General features: G+C 43.3%; 1 protein-coding gene across 13 annotated transcripts in view; it reads right to left on the bottom strand.

Moving 5' to 3' along the window:
- The window catches only part of MYO16 (myosin XVI), a 602,174-nt gene that overhangs the window by 300,804 nt on the left and 287,721 nt on the right, over positions 1–13,649 (bottom strand). For all 13 annotated transcript variants that reach the window (XM_075129773.1, XM_075129766.1, XM_048854910.2 and 10 more), the window contains 2 exons: positions 11,093–11,168; positions 6,490–6,643 (listed from right to left, as the gene is read on the bottom strand). In XM_075129773.1, the coding sequence (XP_074985874.1) occupies positions 6,490–6,643; positions 11,093–11,168 (230 nt within the window). The remainder of the gene's footprint in view (positions 1–6,489; positions 6,644–11,092; positions 11,169–13,649) is intronic.

Below are 13,649 nucleotides of genomic sequence, written 5' to 3'. Positions count from 1 at the left end.
TGCTAGTGCTTTTTATGTAGCCTGTTGTAAAACTAGGTTAATATCTAGATGAGTTGATATACCCCCTGGAAGACCATTGAGTACACTCAGGGGAACTTGTACAGCTGGATCTCTTTCTCTGGAACCTCTGCCTCTTTCTTGGAGATTAGAAAGGTCTCTTAAACCCAGAGAAGTGCATTGGGCAGCATCTTTGGGCCATTTGCTATCTACTGAATTTCCTTTGTTCCCAGGGGTGTAGATGCCCAATGAATGCAATGTGGCTCCATAGTCTTGTAGTGTGTGGAGCGATTCATCGGTATTCTCCACGAACAACTTCAGTCCATCAAACGGAAGATCCTACTCTATTCTGGACTTCTATGGGGAAACCATGGAGACAGAGGCCCTATCCATCACCACTGCTGTGGAGATAGAACAAGCAGCAGTATCTGCAGCTTCTAAGGACACTAGTAACTGTACCTCTGCAATAGTAGCCTGGAACTATTCCCTTTGGTCTGGAGGAAGGTGTTGAATAAAACAACATTTGCTCTTAGAGAACAACATTTGCCCCCTGAATACCAGAGGAACCCTTAGTCTCCACTGTACCATTCTTTACGTGGAATCTTCCAAAGCTACTGACCTGTTTGGACAGTGAGGTCTTTTCAAGGTAGATTCCTTAAGAGGGGAGTTAGAGCTCCCCTCTGGGGGCCTTTAGAGGAGGTCTCTGAAGCCTTCCCTTTCAGGGGGCATGCTGAACTGAGATAAAAGTGGCAGAGACTGATATAAAGTGGGGAGGCGCTCTCTTGACCTGATTCCAAAGCAGGTCAAAGGGAGCACTCCATCATTAACAGTCACAGCTTAATTTCCCAGTTCTGTCTTTCCCTGGACTTGTGGGATAAACAGAAATTACACTTCTGTGGGATGCGTGACTCTGCTAAACAGTGAATGTGCATGGAGTGTCCATCACTGATTGGAATGGCCTCACAGCACGTGAGGCAGAGTTTAAAACCCACTGAACTGGATGTATCCCTCTCAGGGAGAAAGGGTTCCCATGCGGGAGGAAATAACAAACAATCTTCCAAAAAGAAGTCAACTAATTTATTAACTAACTGACAAAATGAAATTAATTTAAACTAAACTAAGGCAAACTGAAGTCACCAAAGGCAAAGAAGCCAAGGCAGACTCCATAAGGACACTCTAAGCTGTGTCTCAGTCTGAGGTGGTCAAGAAGGTTCTGAGAGTGGAGCTTTGGTGTGGGACATGAGGATGTCTAGGGTACATGCGCAGGGCAAATGTGCACTGCTAATGAAAATCTCTGATCAAAGGCACATGGGGCATACACACACTGGAAGTGCAGCATCAATAGTGACACTACCTGAAGAAGAAAAATTGAATTTCTTCTTAAGAGAACTTCATGCCTAAGATTTTTATATTTTTAGTAAAATGATACCAAGTATTGTAATTCTATATTTTGCCTTTTAGCTGAAACAAGCAAGAATAAATATTTATCATATAAAAGTCTGACATACAATGTGAAATCATCTTTTTAATTGGGTTATGCTCCAACATTCTCTTGCATGTTTATTCATGAGTGATAATGTTTTATCAGAACAATGAGAAAAACTCAGATCAGATGGTAATACAAACAGTAAAGGTACATCATAAACACATTCTGTAAATCCCAAACGACTTGAGGTTGCTGATACAATCTGAATATGTGGAGAGGGAAAGAGCACTTACATATAATCATTATTGGCATTTCTTGTAATTTATCTTCCTAATCTGTCTCTTGTAAATCACATATAGTAAAATTAGTCAATGGAAGAACAAGAAAAGAAACATATTCCAGTACAGGAATTATTGCTTCACAGTCCCAGGAGTTTAGCCAGCTGAGCCAAATGATTGCTCATCAAAATCATGTCTGCTTGGTAACCTAGCATAATACAAACACCCTGACAACAAAACTTTTCTCTTTAATTGAGGAGTACATATTGACCATCAATTCGTCTCTTCATACTGTTCTGGACAAAATCAATGCTGTAATTGAAACCCAAATTGGACAAATTAAATTCGGTTGCTAGGGCAGGGACAATTGACACTTAGTTTCTAACACTGACTCCTTTTTTAATATTGTTCAAAATATGACTTTAACAGCTCTATTCAACTACACACTCTTCACCTGTTACAACAGAAGAAATATCTATATGTTACAGTTACAAAGTATTGTTTCAGTTTACTCTTACAGATAGCTCATCTGAATCATACTACATATCCTCATATCAGAACATTAAAACTCAATAGGGTGCAGAACTGAGCATACAAAAGCAGGAAGGGAAATTTAAAGTTCACCCACCATTTGCTGTGGCCATGGTCTTGATTAAAGGAACAATTGCCAGATTATTATTACTTGTATTGTGGCAGCGCTGAGGATATATCTACACAACAAAGAAAAACCTGTGTTTGGCTTGAGCCAGCCAACTCAGGCTCACAGGACTGTGGGGCTGTTTCATTGCTATGCAGACTTCTTGGCTCCAGTTGGAGACTGAGCTCTGGGACCCTCCCATCCCTCCAGATCCTAGAGCCCCACAGCCTGAGGCTTGCGAGAACAATTCAGCTGGCGTGGGCCAGCCATGCATTTTTCTTTGCTGTGCAGACATGCCCTGAGACACCTCAATCATAGATCAGGGCTGCCATAGTACTAGGTGCTGTACAAACAGATTCTCTCCAGAGCCAAGATCTGCTCAGCATGCAAGAATGGAGGGGAGCGGATACAAGAGCCCATTACACCTCCCTGATTCTGATGGCACATACATGCAGAATAGGTTAGGGCAGTGTTGGGCAACCTGCAGCCTGCGGGCTGCACATGGCCCGTCAGAGCAATCTGCTGGTGGGCCACAAGACATTTTGCTGATGTTGACCATCTGCAGGCACAGCTGCCCGCAGCTCCCAGTGGCCGTGGTTCACCTTTCCCGGTCAATGGGAGCTGCAGGAAGCAGCAGCCAGCACATCCCTGTGGCCCACACTGCTTCTCTCAGCTCCCATTGGCCAGGAACGGCAAACCGTGGACTGTCAATGTCAGCAAAATATCTTGCGGCCCGCCAGCAGATTACCCTGACGGGCCACGTGTGGCCCGCAGGCTGCCCACCACTGGGTTAGGGCAATCTGGGGTCTTCTGTAATTTATGCCATCTGACAACGGTCTCTTAAGGGACTGTACAGGAGGACGTGGGGAAAGGACTGTTCTGTGCTCTAAGTATGCCAAGGCCAAGTGGGTCATCGTCCAGATATGCTGATTCTGTGCCTGCTGAGAGATCTCCCACAGCAGGGGAATTCTCAGCTAGCCAGTTCCAGCTGCTTTCTTGCCCCTTTATGCTGCAGTAGAGAATTTGACACAATTTGTATTTGTAATGCCTGTTCTAATCCTGTAAACTTCTACAACACCAACCAAACTATGGTATCTGGGAACTTATAAGCATCAACCAAGTTATGGTATCTGGTCATTGAATGTTGTGAGAGAATATAGGACAAACAGAAGTGTGATGTTCCCTGCCCCTTCTGGGGTTAGCTTCATTATATTTTTGTTTAGAAAAATGTAATTATCCTCATGGCTCCTGCTACTGTGACTTGTCTTTTGTCAAAAGATGGATTTTGCACTGAAGGAATCAATCTAGAGCAGTGTTTCTTAACAACCAGCCCGAGGATTGGTGCCAGTCCCAGAGATCTCCCTGACACAGTTTAGGAAGGCTGCAAGTCAGTCCTTGGCATCAGAAAGTTTGAGAAACCCTTGTCTAGAGCACTGTCTAAACTCCTCTGGTTGGGTATTACACAGCCTAGGTCACAGTACCGAAAAGGACAAGCCTCCTGCTCCTGTGAATTATTACTAGATCTGCCCAGAGTGAGCCTCTGAAGACAAACATAGATCAATAGAAAGGGGGAAAGAGAATATAAAGTCAGGCAGTTTCATCTTCCACAGATGGTTCATCTTCAGAATCAGTTATTTTAATTTTTCAATGAATTTTTACAGGTATTTCTGGATGAAGGTCACATTCCACAATAGTTATTTTCATTATCATCGTATAAATGGTAACCATTGGAAATTTCTCAGTGAGTCACGCTCTTCCTCTACATTTTAGGAAGCAAGGGATGAGGAGAGAAGATCGCACAGCCTCTGTGCTGTGTCCCAACCAAGTCCTTCAAATGTTGATAGCTCTGGAAGGCAGAGTGCAATCTGTGACACAAAGTTCCAGAGTACAGGAAATCTGAAATGAATGCATAATCTAATGATCAAGCATAACAAAAAAGCTGTTAGGAGAATAAAGAATGGGAGGCTGGTCAAGGGGCAGGAAGAGTCCAGGTCAATGTGCTACAGCTAAACTTCAGCTTCTAGTTAGCCTGTTTTTAAAAGTGCACATGGCCAGAAAAATTCAGTTCACATGCATGCACCTAAGTAGAAGAGGTGACTTCAGAACTTAGCAATATACCTTCTTGTGCATGCACAGAATGACAATGTTTAACTTTTTTCCTAAAGCATCCCTCACCTCCAATTTAGCATATTGTGCACTCCTTGCTAAAGACTATGTATGTAACAAGTTCCAAAATTTTGAATGTGTCAAGTTTTAAAACTCAGCTATTGTTCGGTTTCAGAGAATCAAAAATATTATTGGCTGCATTTGGAGATACTTTGATAACCATAGGAGTCATCTGGAAAACCAACTAGCAAACAATTTTTTTTTTTTTAAAGAGGTAGGTTTAAAGGTAAGGTTGCCCTCAGGCCAGGCAACTCCATTTTGCTGTTTTTGAGAATGGCACATCACATAAAACTGCAGGATACAGGTTGAAAATTGTTTGATAAAAATGATTGGTATGTGTATAACTTTCACTTCAGTTCTGTGTTTATTGAGGATGACAAAACGAAAAATCATCACTGTTACAATAATGGTGTTATTAATGTTTTCACTGAAAACAAAAAAGCCTATCTTAAATTCAAGGGTTTGTAATGCAAAACCAATGTTTGACACTTTGAAAGCTGAACTACTTTATTATTTTAAGATTGTTAAGATTACTTATTCATTGAGCACAATGCAAGTTTTATGTAAAATGATTTTCTTATTCAAACTATCTTCACCATGAGGATTAGATGGGATTAGAACTTGTCTACACCGGCACTTTACAGCGTTGTGACTGCCTCACTTAGGGGGTGTGAAAAAACACCCCCCAAAGCGCAGCAAGTTTCAGCACTGTAAAGAACCAGTGTAGACAGAGAACCAGCACTGGGAGCCACGCCTCCCAGGGAGGTGGGTTTTTTGGAGCGCTGGGAGAGCTCTTTCCTAAAGCCACAGCAGTGCTTTAACGTTGCCAGTGTAGACTAGCACTGAACCAGTGTTCAATCAAAAAACCCAAGACTATCCAGCATCCAGCTACATTAGTGATTGCTACAGACACATTCCCAAACTGGAATAAACGCTCCAGATCTACCATGTACTAAATATAGAATCTTTCCTAAATGTGACAGTGTAACATGGAACCTTGAATTTAAAGGGTTAATCATTTCCTGGTTATCGTCTGTTCCTTCCTGATTCTTATATAGTCTGTAAACTCTTTATAGAACATAAATTGTAACTACTACTAAACATCAGTGATAATATATACATTAAACTTTATTTATTTTATTACTCTATGTATAAGCGTTTTAGTTGTTTTATGTAGAAAAAAATGAAAAGATTATACAAACACACAGACAAAAGAGTAATGCTAGCAACCAGAAATAATCTTACACTTTTCTTTATAAATGATCTGCACCTTTTAAAAAATCCACACATTACAATGTCTGGAAATTAGCAATTAAGGGACCAAACCTGTTGCTCACTGCTATATAACCTCCCTCACACCCACCCAGTTTACACCACCTTTCCCAAATTTAAGAGTGTCCCCTTCTAAAATTTGCAAGAATACAAACAAAGATCAAAATCCAACTTTTTGTCAAGAGAGAGACTTGAATCTGTGTTCCACCTAGTCACTGAACTCTGAGTTCATTCTATGGAATGCTACCATTCTCTCCACCTCACACCTGAATTACCATATGTGGTACAATTCAGACTACAATCAGTAACTACCTGAAGCAGTCTTTACTTCTGTCCATAGGCGGTTCTGTTATTCTTATTCTCGGAACATGACCCTGCTCCTATGGAAGTCAATGGTAGTTTGACCAGTTCATTCTTATCTATCTTAATGGGAGCATGATTGAGTCTAAAATGGTACCCCACAGTAATTCTCCTGAAATAACCCAGGAATTTTTACTGAGGAACATAACAATACATTAGGTTCTTCTTACCGTACCTTACAGCCTATATTGATTTACAAAATTAAACCAAACTTAGTAGAGATGGGGAGAAACATATAGCAACTTTCTAAAATGAGGAACCTAATTAGCCCATCAGCTGTGCTTGCAATCTATGGGAAAATCTTGCCCCAGCATTTTATCACTTTAATACACTGAACAATAAAAAAAACTTACAGTTTATTGGAAAGTGCAGGCAGATCATGGATGATCTCTTCATATGGCTCCTCTTGTGATAAAGTAGAAACAGATAAAGGGTCTTTCATTTTTTCCTCCCAGACAGTTTCAGCCTTCAGCAGCATTTCCTCAATGAATTCAGAAGCTGCAATATCTAGATAGTGGCATAACAAGACTATCAGGCAAAAGAAAGTAGAACAGCAAAACCCTCCTTGACTCAAAACTCCAGATCAGATTAAGATTTAACAAAAGTTTATACCAACATTTTGTCAAAAGGACAAGCACTGCTCCTGATATTTATCAAAAATAGTGCACTAGGTTATTCAGAAAAAATAAATGTATGATGCCTTCAGTATGAAATTACATCATCATTGATTACAAAACTTCAAAGCCAGTCTCATTCTACTAGGAGCTAAACTATTCAATATTATGTGAACTACAGGAAGATAAAAATATTGAATGCCATAACTGAAGAATTAAAGAGATGGGGTGGGTGAGGTAATATCTTTTATGGGACCAACCTTTGTTGGTGAAAGAGAAACTTTTGAGCTACACAGAGCACCCACGTTTTCTCTCTAATATCCTAGGACCAACATGGCAACAAAAACTCTGCAAACAATAATTAAACAATGTTTTTGAACAAAAGAGAGTACTGAAAGCTCTTGGTATATTTTTCCCCACAAATCAGTCTGACACTTAAAATTGTATATTGATTTGCACAAATTGAAGTGCTGAAAGCCACTTTGTTTTTTGTGCTATCTGAATATTCTGAGTTAAGGTTTAAGTTTTCAGATAAGAGGCTGGCTTATGTTCACTCATTGCAACATTTCCTCAGAAGGTAAGGTATTGTACTTCCACAGAAGGATTTTTAATAATAATGCTTTGTTTAATGTACTAGACATTTCTTTAAAAAAAGAAAAGGAGTACTTGTGGCCCCTTAGAGACTAACCAATTTATTTGAGCATAAGCTTTCGTGAGCTACAGCTCACTTCATCGGATGCATACTGTGGAAAGTGTAGAAGATCTTTTTATACACACAAAGCATGTGTATAAAAAGATCTTCTACACTTCTACACTTTCCACAGTATGCATCCAATGAAGTGAGCTGTAGCTCACAAAAGCTTATGCTCAAATAAATTGGTTAGTCTCTAAGGGGCCACAAGTACTCCTTTTCTTTTTGCGAATACAGACTAACACGGCTGTTACTCTAAAACTAGACATTTCTTTGGTTCAGGGGTGGCCAGCCTCCTCAGAAGTTAATATGCAGCTCCTTGTATAGGCACCGACACCAGGGCTGGAGCTACAGGTGCCAACTTTCCAGTGTGCCGGGGGTGCTCACTGCTCAACCCCTGACTCTGCCACAGGCCCTGCACCCACTCCACACCTTCCCACCCCCTCCCCTGAGCCTGCTGTGCCCTGGCTCGTCTCCCCCCCACCCTGAGCTTCCTGCATGCCATGAAACAGCTGATTGGGAGGTGCAGGGAGGGAGTAGGGGGTGCTGATCAGTGGGGCTGCTAGTGGGCAGGAGGCGCTGGGAGTGGGGGTGGAAGCTGATGGGGGGCTGCTGACATATTACTGTGGCTCTTTGGCAATGTACATTGGTAAATTCTGGCTCATTCTCAGGCTCAGGTTGGCCACCCCTGCTTTGGTTGCTCCTCTTCTCCAGGGTATCTGCCTTCTTCACCTCTAATACTTTATTTATAAGTAAGGCTAAGATTTTGTCACATATTTTTAGTAAAAGTCACGGATAGGTCACGGGCAAATAAAAATTCATGGAAACCTGTCACTGTTACTAAAAATATGCATGACAAAATGCAAGCTGAAGGCAGGAGGCCTGGCTCCGAGCTGCGGGTCCTGCACTGCCTGTGGCTCAGAGCTGTGGGGTCACCCCGACACCCATGCCTAGGAGTGCAGCAGCCCGGAGTTCTGGGGGGCCCCTCCCTCCTGCAGGGCCTGGGAGCTCCAGATGTCCCCCCATGGCCCACAATGACTGGGAGATGCAGGATCTCCCGGCCCCCCACAGGGGCTGGGAGCTGCAGAGAACCCCCCTGCCACCCACGGCGGTTCAAAATTCCTGGGGCCCTGCTGCCTGCAGCTCCCAGGTGCCACAGGTTGAAGTCATTGAGGTCTCTGGAAGTCACAGAATCCTTGACTTCCGTGACGTCCGTGACAAAATCGTTGCCTTATATATAAGGTGACTTATGCTGAGGACACTACTTCTCCTAGCCTGCCAATAAGACTCTTCAGTTTTTTACAGTACTAGACTTCCATTTTCTCATTCTATATACATTCCAATTTCAAAATAATTAATTTCCTCATATCTACTCTGAGGACGTTTCCTTCTGAGACAATGACAGTGCTGCTCTTTGAGTCTAGTGGGCTAGAGACATGCCTCAAAGCAGCAGTACTATGGAGCAGGGTAAACTGCTTTTGCGACATTTTGCTTTTGCAACATTATTAAACATCCAGGGTTCATTTAGCAGCTGCTGCTGTGCCAACCTATATGAAGAGCAGAAGCAGCATGCAGCCATGTACCCTGGAGAAGCAATGGGCTAATTGGTGGGTGGAGGACGAAGGAAAAAGGAAGACCCTCAGAGGAGTGGTAGAGGCAGTTTTTGCAAAGGAGCTGCAGAGCTGACCAGGGACGGCCATCTCTGCAAAAATAAAGGGTTGCAGCAAACTGGGAAACATGTTTCCCTGTGATAACTGAGCTGATCATGATATCCTGATCAGGGCTCACCGGTTATGGCCTGCCAATCCTGAGCATCTCTGAAAATCATGGAGATGAGCATCCGACATTGTAGCATCTAATTCTGGATATGGGGAGGTAGAGAAAGACAGGAACCACCAAAACCAAGTCTCCAAAGGAATAAGAAAATCAAATATATGCTAAAAATAATACTAAAAGTTATAAAGAAGACATTTGATGCATGGATCTTTTTATATTATGTTCTCAGGTTTTTTGGATGACTTTGGATTACATAAAGTATACAAGAAATGCTATTATTTTAAAATACATGTAAGCAGAGTCTGAATGAGCTCTCCCCGACATCTAGTGATGAGCTGCAGAAGAGCACTTCAGGGGCTAATCTTGTTTGCATGGGTACACCCACCCTGCCTATGATGGGCTTGCTTGCCCAAATGATCATTTTTGGCTGGTGTTGGATCCTTGTTATTGGGGCAGGAGTAATAAAGGGTTGTTATCCTTGCATGAATCAAGGGCAGCAGAACTGTATTTGGCATATCCTGATTGAGAGACTCACCCTCAACTAAATGGTAATCGCTAGGCAGGGGACATGGGTTTCAAAGCCCAGTGAGTTGAGAGTGGGTAGGGACAGGTACTTGTACCTGGTGGTGTGGGCCCTGCTTAAGGGCCTTCGACACCATTTGACTTGTCATCTCTTCACTGTGTAATAAAAGAGCTAATTTAGACTCAATTGAGAGACTTGTTACAAACTGAAGAGCTGAAATTACTGATACCTACGTCTAAGTGTTAGACCTGCTTTGGGACAGTGTCTCTGATGCAAGAGACTGTCCAGTGTGCACCAGCAGTGAGGCTCCCCCACTAACAGCTGAAATCACTGAGAGCTGTGTTAAGAGATGGGGCCTGAAGACATCTCGGCGACTGGCTGGCAGGGCAGCCAGTGGAGAGGTGCAGTAATCAGCCAGCCAGGCAGCTGGTGGAGAGGGCCTAAAAGAAGCCCTGCAGAGAGGTGCAGCGATTGGCCAGCAGCATGGCTGGCAGAGAGGCGCAGCAATCAGCCATCAGGAGTAAGGTGCCTCCTTACCCCTCCCCCCCACCACCCAGGGTGGGAGGTAAACTCTGCAGATGAACCTCTGAACTCTGGGTCTGCACTGTCCAAGGACAACAACTGTGAGTGGGGTGCAGAGAAGGGAAGGGCACATTAAAGGGTCTTTTGCTGGACTTAAGAACCTGAGGGAAAAGGACACTGCCCATCTTATTTGGGGAGTGGTCTTTTGTTCATGGTTTATGTTTACAAGCCCTGTTTGCAGTGTTTTCCCAAATTAATGCTGAGATATTTCCCTCTTTTTATTAATTTTTTTTTTGCTACACTCAGACTTTGTGCTTGAGGCGCCCAGAGGGTGGTGTGTAATTGTCCCAGGTCACTGGGTGGGGCTCGAGCTGGTTTTGTGTTGTATTGTTGAAAAGGAACCCCTAGATACTGAACCCAGCCCTTGTTGCTGCCAACTCTTACTGGCAGAAGGGCTACATACATACTCTTGAATAAATCATCACCTATTCTATAACTTTAACAAGATCCTTTAAGGCATTGATCCTTGCATAATGCCACATCTTCATAACCCAAAGGCGAGAGGTGAAAAGCAACCCAACTACAGCAGTATCTCATGAACACATAACCTCTCAAAACTTCTTGAGTCAGTCTCTTTAAAATTACATGATGCATTCTTGTGGCGGAATTATGCAGTAAAATTTGCTTTGAGGCATTCACATGCCTCCAATACAACACAACTTACTCTTTGCATGGTGGGCTAAGCCAACAGTATACAGATGATGAGAGGGAAAAATAAAGGACTATCACATTTATTAGCACATAAATAACATTAATGGATCATCACCCACCTGAGGGTTTTTCATTGTTGCAGTTAAGAACACTGGGGTTTGCCTGATGCATCAACAGCAGTTTCACAAGGTTTGTCTAGAAAAGGACAAAAGATATTTTTGAAGTAACAACAGTATGATGTGAATATCACAGTTACAATTCAATTTAAAAGGCCTCTTTAGTCAGTACTTCCATACCATGCGAAGCTGTAGAGTGATATGGTCCACCTGCCCCAACCAACCCTACAACCATTGTATATATTTCTAAACTAAGAGGTGCACACAATGTACACTTCTTACACAAACCTAGGATTTCTTCTCCAAATTTCAGTGTATCCCAGGCATACATACACTCTCCACATGCAGCGGTAATCCCTATCAGCAACGACACATTAACATCTCCCACCTGCCATGGCCCGGATCCCAAACAGTCCACACATTTAACAATGGGCTTGTCAACACCAGGCTGTTAAAACAGACAAAACTGGGGAAGCTCTTGTGGCTGGAATAAAGCCCTTTTTGTGGACATTGCCAGGCAGATGTTTGAGAGAGGCACCAGCCAGGATATTGACCAGTGCCAGATAAAAAGCAAGGAGCTCAGGAGTAAATACATTAAATGAGGGACAAAAGGAGGCAATTTGGCACCATGTGACCTGTCCGTTTCATGATGAGCTGGACTGGATCCTACACAATTATAGCACAACTCGTCCAAGACAGCATGTGGAGCCTGCTGGCTGCACTCTCCCTCATGTCAGGGAAGACTGGCAACTCTCACCAGAGGATGAGCAGGAAGATGCCGGAAAGGAGCAGTCCCCTGAGAGCTAGGATTCTTTTGGGATCCAGAACCCTGATGCTGGGCCAGCTGGAAAGCCAGCTGCTGTTATACCTTGCTGCAATGCATCCTGATTCCTATCCTGCATCAGCTGAGCCTGAACCCAACCAGAAACTCAGGCCAGTATCAAAGAGGCAGATTCTCCTGTAGGAAACTTTGCCATGTAAATACATCGTTTTACAATTTATTATTACTATGCTATATTGCTTTTCTACCTTCTATGCCAGGTGCCCCATGGCCACAGCCATTTTAGATGACCTTCTGAGTTTCCAGCTCTCACCTGCCTCTCTCCATCCAATGCTGCCCAGCCTACCAATACATGTTTCTAAAATGACGGCTGCTCTGTCCAGTCAATTCGCCTCTGTTTCATGCTAATGACACAACTATCAACAGTTTTCAGTGGCATGGAGAGCCCTTGCCCATCTGCCTATTTTCCTTTCCTCTTTCCTTGTCTGTCCTGCCCAATGAACAAACCCCATGTCCTAGTCCATTCACCAGCCCACAATGGAGGCTGGCATATGGCACAAGTGCAGCCTCTACCCTACCCCACTCCCAGCAGCACATTTAAATAATGGGGAAAAAACAGTGGTTAGAGGAAAAGACATTTGGCTAGTTTTCATAGTTTACATGAGGTAGACATTGACGTTGCATGTTCAGAAAAGATACCAGTTACAAACAGTACTGTTCCCTGCTGAGGTTGAAATGCCCTCTAACACATGTTCTAGCTGGCAATCATTGCAGGACCCTATTTATTTTTTTCTGCATTCTCTGCATCTCTACAGGAGAAATAAAGCAGAACGTAAGACTGAGGAATTGTTCGATCTTGGTTCGCACATTATAAGGAATAGCTGCACATCCATCCCCACCGCAATATAGCTTGAAAGCCCCTTCCACTCCTACAGTACTTCTGCTCAATAACATCAGAGTGTGTCTCACTGGTCTGCCCTCTGCCTTTTTGAATAAGATCATTCCTAGTTACCTGCCTCACCCTAAAGTCATCGAGAGTCAGGACAGCGTAAAGGACATACAGAGGGGGTAACTGTCCAGTTCAACCCCAATGTCCCCCCATAGTGCCCTCACCTCCTCTGACACCATAAAAATGCCTCAAATGAACAAACAGAAGTTCCAAACCAAAACAGGAGCATAATTCCAACCCACCCCACTCCTCTAAGCTATTAACACACCGTGGCAAATACCACATAGAGCAGACAGAAATTCCAAGGCACCCCATGCCAACTCACACTCAGAGTTCTTACTATCCCTGAGGTTCCCCAAGTCTGGGAAGAACCTTAGGGAGGTATAGTCACATATGCATACTAAAAAATATTCTATCATGGCCTCTCCAAAATGTGAACAACAAGCAACTGTTTTTTTTTCTTCCATATTCCCACAGTCACAAGGACAAGGCTTCTATCTACTGTTCAGAGCCTGGCCAGCCTGAGGGGATTAAAAAAGAAAGACAGGATGAGATCTTTGGAGAACTCATGGCAGAGTCCTAGAAAAAGACCACACTGGCTTAGAGGTGGAGGTGGTACATGATGACTCTGAGGGAGAAAAGAAATACAGCTGTCCCAGGAGATCATGGCAGTGGCCAAGGACAGTGTGGCAGTGGCCAAGGAAAGCATAAAAAAAGATGGGGATGCAGAACCAACTCATGGACACTATCCTGAGCCAGGATGCTCTACTATAAAACATGTTCCTGCTAGGCCAGCAGGTCCAGTAGTCTCTGAGACAGGACCCGGCCAT

Source organism: Caretta caretta, chromosome 1 (genome assembly GCF_965140235.1).
Source record: "Caretta caretta isolate rCarCar2 chromosome 1, rCarCar1.hap1, whole genome shotgun sequence".
In the NCBI taxonomy this organism is placed as follows: Eukaryota; Metazoa; Chordata; order Testudines; family Cheloniidae; genus Caretta; species Caretta caretta.
Note: the sequence above shows the minus strand (reverse complement) of the source record. Positions and strands in the feature narration are given on the sequence as shown.